Source organism: Chelon labrosus (assembly GCF_963514085.1).
Source record: "Chelon labrosus genome assembly, chromosome: 4".
NCBI lineage: Eukaryota > Metazoa > Chordata > Actinopteri > Mugiliformes > Mugilidae > Chelon > Chelon labrosus.
The window spans coordinates 31,934,133-31,950,735 of NC_140340.1; the positions used below are offsets into that span (position 1 = coordinate 31,934,133).

Sequence of the window (16,603 nt, forward strand, 5' to 3'; positions counted from 1 at the left end):
TTATAATGTTATAATACACTATCACAAATGGGAAAACAATGTGGAGAGTTAGGGTTTACATGATTTGACAAAGTTCTACTGCATTCTTGGGCTGAGACATTCTGCTGCTATTATTGGGCACAGTGGATGATACTGTGTTTTTTGCTCCTTAAAATGTCTGTACTTGCACGTTATGCTGCTCACTTGTGCCTTATATTGCCCCCCAGGGACGAATAAAGTTTTCTGAATCTAAATCTGAATATGTATGTGGCTGCTAAGAAGGATTTTAAAACGCATAGGATTGGAGTTGGCCTCTTTTCTCATTGACTGGAGGGGCACAGAAGAATCCATAGACACAAACTGAGCTGCATCCAAGCTAGGGTTTAGTATGTTTTTCAGAAATCAACTACAAAGAAATTTAAAGGTGACATAGAATGATTGAACGGGGTATTTATCCTTGATCTGTGATGTGACATGCAGACAAAAAAATTTTGGTTGGGTCTGTAATGCCTTAGAAGCTTCCTAAAAACCTCTCTCAGAAAGCTATATTAGGGTGGGGGATTTTAAACGCGTGGTTTTGCACCTATTTGGCGCCCCTTCGGGCTTAACTGGCAACCTCATTATGAAATGCAAGCACTTGACGCTGATTGGCTGCATTTGCTGCCACTCAAAAGAATGTAAACTTCGCTATAGAGAGCCGAAGTCCCGCCCCTCTACTTACCGAAGGGAGTTTTGGTCGGTTCTGTACGCGCCAGCATGCGGGACTTGTAGTTCGTTTAATTACGTATTTTCCATAGCGTTTTACTGAACTATCTTGCGACAAACTGTGACATTCTTGACATGTAAAATCATTTTTTATTCTGAAAAACAACATATGTATAATCCAAGGCACAAGTCGATCGGGACCAGAAAATAATTTATCTTTCGCCATAGACTGCCGTTCACAAACGAAGTAGCAGTCTGTGGTTGAATGTAGTTGGAATCCGATTATAAATGAACAGCAGCCACGCATCTCGTGCATTTCTTTCGGTGGGAATGTAATGGAAAGTTTGCACACCGCTTGCACAGCCTGGAAGAGCACACCTCGGAACGCGACTCGCCATTTCGCCTTGAACTCCGCAAGCACTGCTGCAATGTACTTCCCGTTGGAGGCGAGAGGGCGGATGTATGCAAATTATTTTGAAGGGGAGGGAATTGAATGAGAGTGTCACCTTTCATTCTCTGTCACCTTTAACATTTAGTTTAATTAAATTTATTTCGTCAACAGGTTCCACAAAATTCTACTGAGTTACTTAAACAAGAGAATGTAATGGTTATCTAAGTGGCATAATGATTGTGAGTAGAGCTAACTTAATATTTTTTAGGGATGCACCGAAAATTTTTGGCCAAAAACCGAAAATGCACTTTCGGGCCATTTTTGGCAGAAAATTGCTGCAGTTGTTGCTTGCACGTGTTGTTTCGGCGTTAAACGTCCGAAATTGTTTGGCCGAAAAACCTATGCTTAACCTATGACCTTTCACCAAAAATGCACTTTCGGGCCATTTTCGGCTTAAATTTTATCGCAGAAACAACACGGCCGAAACAGGATTGTTGTGATGATGCAAGCAACAACAGCAATTTCCGACCGAAAATGGCACAAAAGTGCATTTTCGTTTTTTCGGCCGAACTTTTTCGGTGCATCCCTAATATTTTTACTTCTGATCAACAACAAACGTACCCAAATTAAGGCAGTTATGTTATTTGGACTTACAGTTAGAGGTTGCATAGTTTAAAGTTGTCTTTTGAACATTATTTGCAGCAATAGCTCATGTGTTTATGTTGAGTTCTGTTGTGTTCTATTTGTTGACATTGTTGCTGTGGTTGTAGAGCGTGTTTTTTTTTTTGTTGTTTGTTTTGTTTTTTTTGTCGAGTGAGAGCCACATATTAGAAGTCATATTAGTAAGTTCCTCAGGTATGTTTTCTAACCCTAACCAGACAGACGTGTGGAATTTGCCAGAGAAGGAACTCTCATTTAGCAGGTAGTGTGCACCTTAAAGGGTTGAGACCAGAGAACAAAGTCAACCACTGATTCTTGATAAAGTTCAGAAAATGTGTCCTGGAGGCTTCTCATTATGACCAACTCTCTCACTCTCTCAGCATCTGATCCAGCATCGCAGCCTTGTTTCTGTGTCTTATCTTTCTGAATAAAGCTTTTCAGTAATTGGCATGTAACCAGGCGTTGCATCCCTCCTCGGTTGTGACTTTCTGAGCTGGTCATAACAAGCCCCAACACTAACAGTTAAATGTCTCGGCTGCAAAGTGGTCCTTTACGGTAATTTTGTTTTGATGATATAAGTTATCATGGCTTATTGGGCAGAAGGCTCCCAGCAAACATCTCAATAGATGGCCCAGGTCAAAAAAAAAAAACCCACTCATCAGAAATACAATTGAGTGTGACAAGGAGAAAATCTAAATGAGCAACTGTATTAGGCTGAATGCACAGTTTGTTCATGTGCACAAAAGGAAATGTCTTAGGGTCAGGAACTACTCCGCAGCTACGCCATCAACATACCGCTTTTTTTTTTTTCATAACTAACCTTTATGGACTCCCAGAAAGAGCTGTTCCCTTGAATATCTCTGAGAACAGATCAAGAGTGTTTGATTGTCTCATTGTCACTGTCTCTTTCTCACACCCTCTCACCTGTCTGCCCTTACCGTTGATTATCTCTGAGGACCATGTTTGACCTATCGCCTTCTCCCAGGCATGCACACATGTGCCCACACACGCCATGTGCACACCCCTTAATATACACATCAGACATTCTGATATGTACATGCATGTATAATTCTCCCTCTGATATCCAGAGAGAAAGAAGAACACGCATATCCCGCAGAAGATTGAATGCCTGGTGTCTCAGATTCTCACAATGAAGTTTCAAGCCACTGAAGTTCCAGACTTCAATGGCAGTGATCAAGCCTTCATCTAACACATCTGGCTCTCCAATAAACTGCCAGCTGTCCTTTACCTAAAGAAACGTAAAACAAGTGAACCGTCTGCTTCACTGTGAACCTACTATAAGGATGAGTACTGAATTCATGGAATACCTGCAGTTTGATTTTAGGTTTAATGCTGACTTCATTCAAATAGACGTAATAGAGTAAACAAGGCAATCAGATTCTTGCCACTTACGAAGCTGATGCTTTGTGGGTCTACTGAGTAAATCAGAGAGAACCCAGTTAAACAAATGAAACAGTAATATTACACTTGTTAATTATTTTATTCAGGAATATGAGCCAATATTACATATCTGTGAGGTGCAAAAGTAAGTGCACCTCTAGGATTACAAGTTGATTTTAAGGCCAATTTGCAGTCCTTCTGTTCAGAAGTCTTTACAGTCGGTATAGTGAAACTCAGGTGTTGCTTAGCGCCTTGTTTTGTTTTTTAAAAAAGCAGGGTTTTGTCACAGTTTTGTCGGAGCTCAGAAAAAGAGTTGTTGTTGATCATCCGGCTGGAAAAGGTTACAAAACCGTCCCTAAAAAGTTTAGGACAAACTGGACAGATTGTGAACAAGTGGAAAAGATTTAAGATGACTGTTACCTTCCACAGGAGTGCTCGTCCAACAAACATCACTCCAAAAGCAGGACGCATAATACTCAACGGGGAATAGCACTAGCGTATCATAAGAAAATATTGGTGAAATGAACTTTTTTTTGAAAACTGAAGTTTTGTGGCAGATAATGCGTTATTATAGACTGTGTTTCGGTGCCCCAGTCACTCCCACTATATGGATATACTCGGATCTAAATATCGTCCGAACGACTCCAAATGACACCAAAGTTATATGGGTGAGTAAACGATCGTATTTTATGCCAGAAATAAGGTACAGATTGTAAAAAAACGGCAGTCCTGCACCTTCTCTACCTCTTCTCCCTGTAACCTTAACGTTTCACTCTGGTCTCTCTTGTTCACACACATGTATTCAGCCTTGCTTCGGCTTAACTTCATTCCTCTTTTTTTTTTACAGAGCGAAACTCCACCTCTCTAGATTTTCCTCCACCTGCTCCTTGATCTCACTGCAGATCAATATAGTCCATGGAGATTCCTGCCTGACCTCATCAGCCTGTCCATCACCACAGCAAACAAGAGGGGGGGCTTAGAGTCAATCCTTGACGCAGTCCTACCATCACCACGAAAACATCTGTCACACCTACAGCACACCTCACCACTGTCTGGTCCCCCAGACTTCCTCAATCCAGTGAAATTAAAAATGAGCCTCATCTAAGAATGCTGCTGTTTTGAAATACAAATACCTCTGCTGACTTTTAACTGGCACATATTTAAACAGTGTACAGTAGAATGTATAATGGATTAGCATTCAGAAAACTAAAATTGTCCATAAATGTAGTTCCTGGCATGAATTGTATATGCTACCTCTTTAAACTGTAATTTTTGATGTAACTGTACAAATTAGAGTGGACAACAAAGCAGGCTGATATCTGACTCTGTAAAGGAATATGTAGAATTGCACAAGTGAATCAACACAAGTGCAGTCCCCGTTACCTATATTAACATTTCTGCTACATAAAAAAGCTGCAAAGCTAATTTACTGCTGTTAGTTGCAGTTTGACAAGATAAGATGCAAAAACGCAATGACTTTCTTTTACTAAAACTAGATTCAAATAATGAAAGATAAAACTGATTAAAATGTGACTAAATCACTTAGACTAATTTTTGTCTGAAGACTATAGTCAAAATAAACAGTGTTTAAAAAGCCAGGACGTATATTTTATTTTCAGAAAAAACAGTGCTCATGCCTTCATGTGTTTTTTTTTTTTTGTTTGTTTTTGTTCTTTATTTTAATTTTAATTTAAGTAAAAGGCAACTTGAGTTAATGGTATAGATAATCTCACTCCTTCCTAATCTTTCTTTCCACAGACACCATTCCTCATAATCATCTTCTCTTGCCACTGATTTAAACAAGTGGTTCTCTTCTCTGGATGGATTAACTGCGTCAAACTCTGATAGCGATTACGAGAAAAGCAATCACTCACCCTTAATTCAGATAAGGGAACAATAGTCGGCATGGCAAGGGAGGGGACTGAGCAGCAGCCTCTATGTACAGATGTCATGGTGACCACATACAAGAAGATAAAGGGCACCGAGTGTATTCATATGTGTGCATCAGCACATATATAGAAATCCATTCAAATGTTTCTAGTATGAGTTTGCTGTATACTGAATGTCATCAAAAGTTTATATCACACACACACAGACCAAAATAAAGGCCTCAACCATGGAGAAGGACTTGACTTTTTGACTAATCGCACCTTATTTTTCAAATCAGAACATTTTTCGGTCTCACATTCATCACATTCGTTTATTCATTCATTCATTCATCTTCACAATTGTGTGAAAACTAAATTTATGGATAAACTGATCAGGCTTGAGATAACACTATATTGCAAATCAATCAAGAACATCGTTACTTAACTCGAAGTGTGCCAGTGATATCTGTAAAAATATGAAGATCAGATGAACTGACAACAAGCTCAGAAGCTGCAGATGCGGCAGATAAGTGTTTCATTTCAAATTCATATTCAAATTCACTACAGATACCTGGTCTGCACTGTTTTATCTGCTTCCTGGTGGACCACAGTTGGATGGGTACATAATGGGCTGAAGCAATACAATCTGGGACGACAGATTGCATACAGTGCACTCTTTTTCTATTATATTTTGCTAAATTTTGGAATAACTGCTTTTGCATTAAAAGGGAGGAAACTGTCACTAATGTGGCAACGTCGCTTTCTCATTTAGCCACATTTTAGTCACATACAGAATGCTGTTACAGAGGCTACACAGTGTGTGCAGTACATTATTTGAAAAGAAAACAAAACTCCTAGTGTACTCCAGTCATTGCTATTAGGTAATGACACACCACACACATATTGCAAAGTCATACAATCACACCAATTACGTGTCACTAGAATACACAAACAGCTTTGCAAAACGAGACAGATTACCCAAAATGGTATCAATGGCTGCATTCAACTTTGTAACCTGGAATATCTATGGCTTTAGCTCACAGGCAAAAAGGACCTGAATTTGACTAGCTTGATCAAATTACAAGCAGTACCATGGATGTTTGTTAACACACAGGACCCACAGGACAAGAACAAAACCACCAGAGTCGGGTTTACTGGCAAGAACTGAAAGGTTAAAAAAAAAAAAAAGAGTTTCACGTAAAGAAATTGAAAATTTATCAGGATGAAATCATGTTATTTCCACGTTTTAATAGGATATTATAATCTGCATTCCTGCACAAACAGAAACACACATCCTCCTATCTGTCTCAACCTGAGATAAGAAACCAACCAGATGCCCTATTAGGTGCACATTCCTGCAGATACTTGGGTCTGGTTTACTTAAGTCTAGATGTTTTAATAGTCAAAATAGTTTGCAATACAGATAACAGTTTAATCAGTTGTTTTCATGGCTTTGGGTGCAAATCCCATTTTTATATCAAGTCATTGAGTAATACAGTAAAACATATTATTTAATGCATATTATTAATTAAACTGTTAATTAATTAGTTAATTTGTTTTTCATCCTATGAGATGTAACAGTGTGTACTGTGCAAAACTGTCACATTGCAATTTCTTCTATTTGGATGAGGTGAAGAGGGAAGTACATTATTTCTGGCATTTTTAGAAAAAACATAACCAGTTCTCAGAACCATTAGAACCCTTATCTTCACCTCTTTTTACCATGTTCATCAAACCCTTAGAACCCTTATCTTTACATCTTTTTCCTGTGTTCATTGAACCCATAGAACCCTTATCTTCACCTCTTTTTTTCACCCTATTCATTGAACCTTTAGCTGCTACAATTCATCAGAACAATAAGATTAAAAAAAAAAAAAAAACATTAGTAATAACACAGGAGAAAATATGTCATTGAAAATAAAAAGGGTCTGTTCAACCAAACGTTGACATATGTTGTTGTGTTTATTCATGCAAGTGGACTGTCCAGGTTTTGATGTATCAGTCCCTGTGACATTTAGTTTATTTTAGTGATTACAGAACTGATTACAGAACTGAATTCAGAAACATGTTATTCAGAGGCTGTTCCATCAGGAGCAGCAACTAGTTCCCATTAAAATGTTTTATTGTGAAGGATGTTGCTGTTAAAACACTTTGTAATTTGGATGAACTGACCCTTTAACTGATTATTTAAATCACTCTTGATTCTTTTTCTCTCTGCTCGTGGTTTGACTGATTCAGAACACATGGTGTTTTCCAGTTTGTCTCTAGTCTATAGTGGCCAGTTAGAGGCTTTCAGCGGCTACAGACTAAACCACAGTCCTAAAACCCATCTGATGAAAAGGAAAGAACACCCACTCTGTTGCCTCACTGTATATTCACTGTGTAATATCATCATTACTGCCAAAAGACAGGCAACTTGTGTTTTGACCCCGCTTCTCTTTATATGATGTGTGCAGTTTGTCAGAGGACAACAATCTCATTCACTGGACATTTTGTAACAGAATAGTACAACCAACACGGGTGCAACATGTGAACACGTGATATTTAAATTTGTGGAAAAAACTGCGAGGGGGAATATAAAAAAAAAGTCTAATCAACCTCTGATCTACTTAATTGATGAGCAAATGCTAAAGGAATATCACACATCTGTCCATAAAAAGCTTGTGTCCAATCACCTCTGAACTACTGAAAATAGGGGACTGTAGTCCATTCTTCCAATTTGGATATAAAATCAGTGCATACTTCAACAAGTATTAGTTCAGCAGTGTCGACACTTATATAGTTAGTTAATCTTTGAGGTAATCATTGAGGTATGACACTGAATAATGGTTTCAACTCACAGAGAGCACTGTATTTATTTGAAAGTGAAGTTATGTGGAATACAGTTTGCCTAATAATTGCGCACGCAGGGTAAAATGACACTTACACATTCATGCATGACTCATTGTGCTTGGCTGACCCCACCCACACACAGCAAAAGAAAACAGCTGGGAACAAGTCAGATTCCAGCTCCCTTCATCCTAATATGCTCTTACTGTGTTCCAGTTACTGCCATCTCCACGTTACATGTTACAGGTGTTGCATTAGTCTGCTATGTGGCACCATTAAGACATAAGCTTGTGGGAGAAAGGGTTTTCAGCATCCTGTTTGGTGGAGGGATTTCCAAGCTCACAATGTGGATTAAAGCATTAACTCATACAACGTGCTAGGGGCTGGGATTTACAGCCTGTTTAAATGATAATAGAGCATTTTTTAAAGTTTCTTAACACATCTTAAATCAGCAGGCCATATGTCAATACTCAAAGCTTTACATAATGTGCAATAATTTCATTCGGAGTGTTGGGAACAACAGCTATTGTTGAACTGAGGGATCAGATATAGTTGTTAGTGCACGACTGTGGAAGCAGTAACCATGTGTCTTGGGTTAGATTAGTTTAAATGTGGCTTGTACTGTTGTACTGATTTTAATTGACACTTATTAAGCACAGCATGCAGCTCCCGCACCAAGCCAATATTTACTCTCAGCACGGATAACTGGAAAACTAAGGGCTTATTTAGTGGGGATGTCTTTGTTTCTTGTAATGCTAGGGCCTCCCTTCCTGTCTGCCTCCTACTAATCACCACCCTTATTTAAACAGTGAACCCACACTTACTGTGCTCATCTTCCAGTAGCCATTCATTTGTATAACCCAGTCCTCTGTCTCTTTTTTTAACGTCTCTTTCACTTTATATAAATTCGAGATGGACATGTTAAATCACTAATTGTTATGAACTGAAGCTTCGTGGACTGCCTTGACATTCCACTGCAACTTGCAGCAGTGCAGTACCTGCTGTCAGCTGTAACAGTAACAAATGTTTGTCACAAATTCTCTTTATCAAACAGTTCAAAAAGCTCCATTGTCATAACTTGAGATTCATCTTGTGATATTCTTTCACTATGAGTTGGTTTACTAGTAATCACATCACTAACCTAGGATGCATTTCCACAAGTCAGGGAAAAACGGTGGTCACGTCACAAATTTAGAGCTAGACAGAGCACAAACACTTTTAACTCTATCCAAGTCTTGGTCACAAGACAAGTTCACAAGACTGGGTAAATATGTCTTCTTCATACATACCCAGGATTGTGTGGTGTTATGAACTTTATTGTTTACAACCTTCCGACTGACAGGGACAAATATACAGTAAGCATATTCACTGTGTTTAATTAACTTTTTAGGTACATTATTAGGTACACTAGTGAATTATATTATATAATATAATATTATATTATATTATATTATATTATATTATGCCTCTAATAATATCCTGCCTCCCTTTTATAGCTCTGTGCACTCTCATACTAAATTTCTCCTATGTTTGTGCACAAACATCTGATAAAAGCCTGGTGCAGCTTTGCACAGATCCTGACAGAAAAGTAACCTTTTAGGATTGATATGCAGCACCACAAATGGAGAGTAACAGCAACACCACTGGCAACAAGACCTCCTGTTATCCGTTCATTGCTGTATTGCAACAGTCAGAATCACAATTCTCAGTACGCTCATTAACCTTTATAGGGCACTCATTGAAATACTTGGAAATTCTAAATTTCAAATTCATTGTCATATAGAAAATCAAGGTCAATGAATTGGTTCAAATGGTTCCTTGCCCTTAAGTGGTAAACAAATGTAAACATGTATTTAGACCACTAGAACATAAGGGCTGATTCAGGCACTTGTCAACATACACATTATCACAGTACACACTAGGCCACTTCTTCTTAGTACCTAATAAAGCAGTTACGCTCAGCGTTCATGCAGAGGTGAACCTTGCAGACCACATTTGACCCTGACTTGGCGTGAGAATGTTCCCTTGAGCTTCACTGATTGGCCGCATGCTTCTGAAACCTCACTGAGAGGCACAGGGAGGCAATTTAAAATGTGTGATGAAGTTACCATACACGGTTGGACAGCTGTGGCTCAGTAGGTAGACCGGGTTGTCCACGAACCAGAGGGTTAGCGGTTCAATCCCTGGAATGTGCTACATGCCAAAGTGTCCTTGAGCAAGTGCTCCTAGTGCATGGCACTGGTGTGTGAATGTGTGTGTGCTTGTGAGAGCAAATGGGTAGATGCGTCTGTGACTGTAAAGTGCTTTGAGTACCAATATGTAGAAAAGCGCTGTATAAAAACAATTTACCATTTACCATGGTTCCTTGGGTTACTATGGGTTAATTCTTAGTAGTTACTCTGGACACGAGAAGAGGAGCATTTTGATTTATAAAATTTTTGTCTCAGTCGGACACGAAAAGATGTTTTTGTGATATGCTAGAATAAGTACTACAGATTCAGCCACTGAGAATTGCCAGCCTGCTGTCAGACAGCTTCTAGCAAGTTTCCAGTCATCTCATTCTCTTGGAGTATACCTAGATTTCATTTTAAATATCCTGCATGAATTCAGTTGGCTTGTGTGATGAGTATTCTTATGTATGTAGTAGTTCCATACCTCTAAAGGTCGAGATATTGACCTATTTACAACATACTGTATTGGCTACCAAATATACATACGTTTCCATTATATTGAAATCCTAAATCCTTCCTAAAATCTAACTCTTTAACAAATACATATACAATTCATAGAGGTAGGAGAGTAGCTTGGCTTTTGAACTATATTGCTTTTAATATGTGTAATGAATAAAGTGGCCAGGGACTGAGACCTGGAACTGTTTAGTAATTCATCCCTTCCATCAATTAAAGAAACACACTACGATGTCTTTTTCAGTCCAGTAAAGATTATAAGTGTTTTTTTCACAAAATGTTTGAATACTCATCTATATTGCTTAAGAAATAACACTGCTTCTGTTAAAAGCACTTTGGTTGGAGATGTAGCACAAATGATGCCTTTTAATCAAATCCACTGACGATGTGTAGATAGCACCCGCAGTCCTTCAGAGAAAACATTGCATTCAGTGATATAGGGTACAACGGTTTCTAACCCTATAACACAATCCTTTAAATTGTGGATTTAGAGCATTTTTTGCTCCACATACTGATCAGCTTAGGCCAACAAATTTCACAGTCCATTCTCTCAAATTAATTATACTACAAGCTTGAATGGCAAAACAGGAAAATAAGTTGTAGGCAACTGGATGTTTGGTCAGTCAAGTCCTTGGAAGAGCAGCGAAACATCTTCAACAAACTGAGACCTAATAACCTTCACAGATGTAGTGTTCTGTATCCGTTTTCTATTTTGGTATGATTTTAATGCATGATAGAGATTATTTTCATGGATCTATTCCCCCATTATAGCTCCCATATATGTCTTGCTGTGATGGGTATACATATGGCACAATCTGCCTTTACAACAAACTCTTAACCCTAGTCATTATCATTACAGTCTACATATATTAATAACTCATTTTCTACTTGATACAATACCTGGCGCCAGTGGATCATCCGTGTATAGGAGCCTGTCTTGTTATTCCTCCACCGTGCTCAGACTGCTTCCTGCATTAAGTTTGCCACAAAGCCTGAACAAGCCTCCACTCTTGTGATCATTCTCCTTCAAAGGAAATGCACTGAACTGTGACATGTCTTAAAGTGAAGTTGGCTTCTTTGTGAAAATCAACAGTGATTTGCTGTGTTTCATTTTATGGTTTATCTATTAGGAGCCTGTTGGCAGAAGTTTTACAATACATGACATTCTGAGAGAAGACCCTCTGTCTTCTCTCAGAAATGATATTTGGTTTACATTTGTGCATAGAGTGTCTCTAGCTTGATCATTGAAGACAACTGTTCATGTCCCGTTTCTTACCACTGGTCAGTGTTTTTTTTTTTTGTTTGTTTGTTTTTGACCAAGCCCAAGATTTTACCTGAAACACTTGAGTTTTGGAGCTAATTCAAAAATGTGTAGATTCATAGAAAAAGTCATCCTTCTCTGTCATCACTTGGGTGAGACAGCGAAAAAGATGGTATCACAGATTTATACAGATGTACAAGCATGTTGTCCGTTTAACCGAGGCCAAGGCCGAGGCAAGGAAGCCACAGGACACAGAATGAAGTGTCCCTCTCTGCTGCATTCACACAAAATGGGGAAACGTGGCACCTTCCCGTGGGGTTGTAAGGTGTGGCCACGTACCATGAAAGTAGGGATGCACCGAAAATCTTCGGCCGAAAACCGAAAATGCCATTTTCGGCCGAAAATAGCATCTACATGAAACCATCACTACATAACATTTTAATTCTCAGATTCACTGTTAAATTCTCACTAACAGAACCCTTTCTTCATTCAGCTTCCACTAGTTCCCTTGACCACCTCTGCTCTCTCTTACACTCTCTCTCACACTCTTGTTAATCCATAGAGGAATTATTATTAGTAACCCTGATCCCAACCCTTAACCATGCGAACTACAGTATAGAGGCAAGTAGAGACTGCCAATTCTCAGAATGCTTAGGTATTTTAATCCAACAGTATGGTAATGCACAAAGAATCATATGTGATCTGATCTCATTAAAAGTGGTTTTAGCATTATTTTAGGTCTTAGACACAGGACTTTACTATGTTTACTTTCCTGAATCTATTTCTTACATAGTGAAGCATAATTTTTACAGACCATTCAAATGCATTATTCTTCCACTGTTTAACGTCATATTGCCAACTTACTAATAGTATCTGTACCTGCAGAGATGCAATAGATGTTTCTGTTTTCATTGTAGGCAGAGTGATAAAAATTAATCAATTAGGAATTACAAAATTTCCTCTTATACGCTTCAGTTAGGTTGGTGAAGATAGATGAGGCAACTGATAACTGATACTGCTTCTGGTCACATCTTACTTTTGATTTGGCTTTAGGGTGAAGGACAGTTTGGCATTGGGAGTCATTCATTCATGTGCTGGGGTGCTGGAGCCCGTCATCAGGCAAAAAGGAACACCGTGGACAGGTCTCCAGTCTATCACAGGGCTAACACAGAGAGACAGACAACCATTCACACCTACGGCCAATTTAGAATCACCAATGAACCTAATGAGGTTCATTGGAGTACCTGTAGAGAACCCACACAGACACAGGGAGAACATGCAAACTCCACACAGAAAGGCCGATTCTTTCACAGATTCGAACCTGGGACCTTCTTGCTGTGAGGCATCAGTGCTAACCACCTCGCCACTGTATAGGGAGTCATTTGCGGTAAATGATTTTAAGTTTCGAGGCATGTTTGAGCAAAAAATAACACCACCAAAAAACACAATATGTATGTCATATATGATATTGCCAGGATCCCTAAGATTAGAGAAGATGACTGAGGTTTTGTAAATCCAATCATCGAAATAACAAGGAAATATCAGTTTTCTTTGATTGAGAAGCAGCTCCTGGCAGCCTTTCCCACACCCAGACTGATATATATATGCCAAACCTCTCTGAACGTAATATCCACAGGAAAACAAAAGCAAAAACTACCACAATGACTATATGAAGTCAAGCAGTATGACAATTCAGTTATTTTTTTGGGTTCCTAAATAAAGAAAACATATGGTAATCGTGTTTGTGGCATGACAGTTTGTGGACACAGGTTTCTATAGATAAATTAGGTTTCAAACAAACAAGTGACAGATGGAAAGAAAGAAAAACAGACATGACACAAACATATTGCAAAATGCAAGTGACATAATGTGTTAATGGACAGACCTGGCAGGCATTGTAGAGGAGCTGGTGCTCAAACTTCTTGATGCCCAGGATCTGCTGGAACATCTCATAAAGCTGGTCCTTGCTGAGGATGAGCTCCGAAGCAGCACTGGCTGTCATTCTCTGCTGGTGCTTCCTGAGGTCCTCTTCACCTCGGTAGATGGTATCAAACTTGGCCATCCAGGAGCTCAACACTGTCTCTTTGCTCAGGCCATCAATTTCAGGCAGACTGCGCACACGTTTCTCTATGTGTTTCTTGAAAACTTCCCGAGAGTCACTGGCTGAGCAGCCACCACTCTGCACCATGCGGGATACACGGTCACTTTTCAGGAAGACCTGGAATCAAGTTGAGACACAAAAGATCAGTTCAGTTTACAGCCTCTACTCTGTAAAATCAGAAAGACTGGCACCTTTCTGATTGTTTTGGAGAGAAGGGATGCTTCTAAAAATGTATCACTGACACTCTGGATGAACATAGGAACACCTTCAGCAACAGACTACTGCAAGTAACAAATGCTGTCAGCAGGGGCGTAGCACCAAATTCTGGGCCCTGCACACTCTTGATGTCAGTGGGCCCCTATCCATGCCAGTGCACGAAGCACGCAAGCTAAAAAAAATAAAAAATTGGGGGCATTTATTTATAAATAAACAAGCATAAGTAGGGTTTTAAGCTAAAATCAGATCAGATTATATTGATGACTGGTTCTTTCATTCACCACCTGAATTGATGCGTTTGGCCTACTTGTGCTCAAACACCTATCAACATAACGATTTGATCCATGACACGTTTTGATTTAAAAACATTTATTCTTGAACAGGAGCCAACAACTGTACACAGAGAATCAAATCAAATAAACTATCACATTTTTCAATAAAATTGTTCTTCAGCTTGCAGAAAAAGAAATAAAGCCTTGCTAAAGCCTTACATGAGATGTAAGGATGTAATTTACTGACTCTGGACTACGACAACGTTAACGTTAATTGGATGCAGTTACGCAACAAGTAAACTCGGTTCACCTTTCAGAAAGAAAGCAGTTAACAGTTGCTTCCCCTCATTCTGCCTTATTTCTTTTTCTTTCCGCTCTTTCTTTTTCTGGTACCCCCATTTGTGTTTTCTGGGCGGCATGATGACAGCTAGCCTCCAGGTCATTCAACCTGGGCTCACTGACGTACATGTCGCCGGCCGCTGTCTATGGGCGGACTAAACCATTTTGCGTCTCCCCCAGAATGTCCAATATGTTGGAAGGGCTGTGACCCAAAGTTCATTATCTCAGTTGATGTTATCAATATATTTGAAATACATTAAGACATCAATTAATTGGAGGGCCTAATTTATTCAAAAAATAGATAAAATAAAAACCAAAATTCAGGATTTTCATGGGCCCTCTCCCTACTCGGGCCCTGGGTAGTCAGGTCCCCCCCCCCACTATGCCCATGGCTGTCAGGCCAGTGACAATCCGCCACCTACGCTGAATATTGTTATTTTCCGTTTATATCCTATATGAAGACATTGATAACTGTCATATTTTTAACATATTAACACTAATGAACTGTCTGTATACTCTTTCTGCACTTTCACTCCCAGTAAGGTGGAGCGAAAGTCGGGGTCGACAGGGTGTTGAGGTGTTGTTGTTAATGTTTTAATGCCAGATACCACAGTGGACGGGGTAACTTTAGCCATCTTGTAGTCCATACCTTGACAGGTCTGACCTGTTTTGGTAAAAAAAAATGTATAAAGTAGTGTCCACTTGTAGTTCTCATTTTGTTCTCTTTCATCAGTTCCACCCAAAACAACCTATTATCTTTCTTACTTCTGGTGGCGTCTAGTTAATATGTTGGCATTTGACTCTGAGCTGACTCTGACGTGTGTGTGGAGCACTATTTATGCTCACTGACAGCAAAATCTCTAAGAAATACATGCTGGATTTACAGCAGCACAAAAAACAAAACACATTTTCCCATGAGTGAATGCTGACTCATATGACTGCATTCACGATTGTGACTGATGGATGGTAAATCCTCATCACCAGCTACCAACACTGACAAGCTCTGTCTGACCCTTTGTCTCAACTTTCTCTCTCTCTCTCTCTCTCTCTCTCTCTCTCCCCCAGTTTTAACCCAAAGGTAAGACCAAGATAAGAGCTTTAGGTTTTTATGGAATTGCACAACCTGTGCAACCTGTTTCATGTGTTAAATATCACACCGTTCTCGTTTGGCTGGCTTGTGCAGCAACATTAACTGATAAGGAAATGCCAGTCAATGTGTCTGCACTGCCAACCCAGCACACTCATATTCCCTAGGTTAGTTTGAGCACACAGTATCCCAACAGAAGCCTTAAATGTCCTGATATCCTCAGTTTGAACACTTGTATTTAGATTGGCTTTCAAAAAGTAAATAATAATAATAATAATAATAACGACAGATTTCTAAACTACACTGACGTTTAAATTGTGTACATGCAGTACAGGGAAAACTGAAGCCGTATCATTCTCACTGATGACATATGGATGAGCAATACAATAGATTAATTGATTACTGCCAGTAGGTCATGCTAACTGAATATTTTCATGATCATGTGGTCAGTAAGATAGGGAAATCATGTTTGCCATCATATACCGCTGAAATAAATATAAATAAATAAATCGAGGTGAACTGTTTGCTTTATAAATGCATTCGACATGCATACATTGTTTTGTCCCTACGCTGATTACTATTGTGATCGAGTTGTTTTTGAAAATAAAATACGGTTAACGTTAAAAAAGGAATTGAAAATTATGGGTAATTACAAATTATGGGGCAGCAAATTTTAATCTGTATGTCAAATGCCACACATAAGCAACCGCTGAGTCCAGAATGAAGCAAAAAGACAGCAAAGCTCTGACTCTGGGTCTATTTTCATCTCTTTTCATTTTACTCTCCTAGTCTGGGTGAATAAAACAA

The 16,603-nt window shown here is 39.1% G+C and overlaps 1 protein-coding gene across 4 annotated transcripts in view; it reads right to left on the bottom strand.

Moving 5' to 3' along the window:
- LOC311487606 (calcium-dependent secretion activator 1) overlaps positions 1–16,603 on the bottom strand; it is a gene marked incomplete at its 5' end in the record, with an annotated part of 135,463 nt that overhangs the window by 94,129 nt on the left and 24,731 nt on the right. For all 4 annotated transcript variants that reach the window (XM_084543954.1, XM_084543953.1, XM_084543952.1 and 1 more), the window contains one exon: positions 13,667–13,999. In XM_084543954.1, the coding sequence (XP_084400080.1) occupies positions 13,667–13,999 (333 nt within the window). The remainder of the gene's footprint in view (positions 1–13,666; positions 14,000–16,603) is intronic.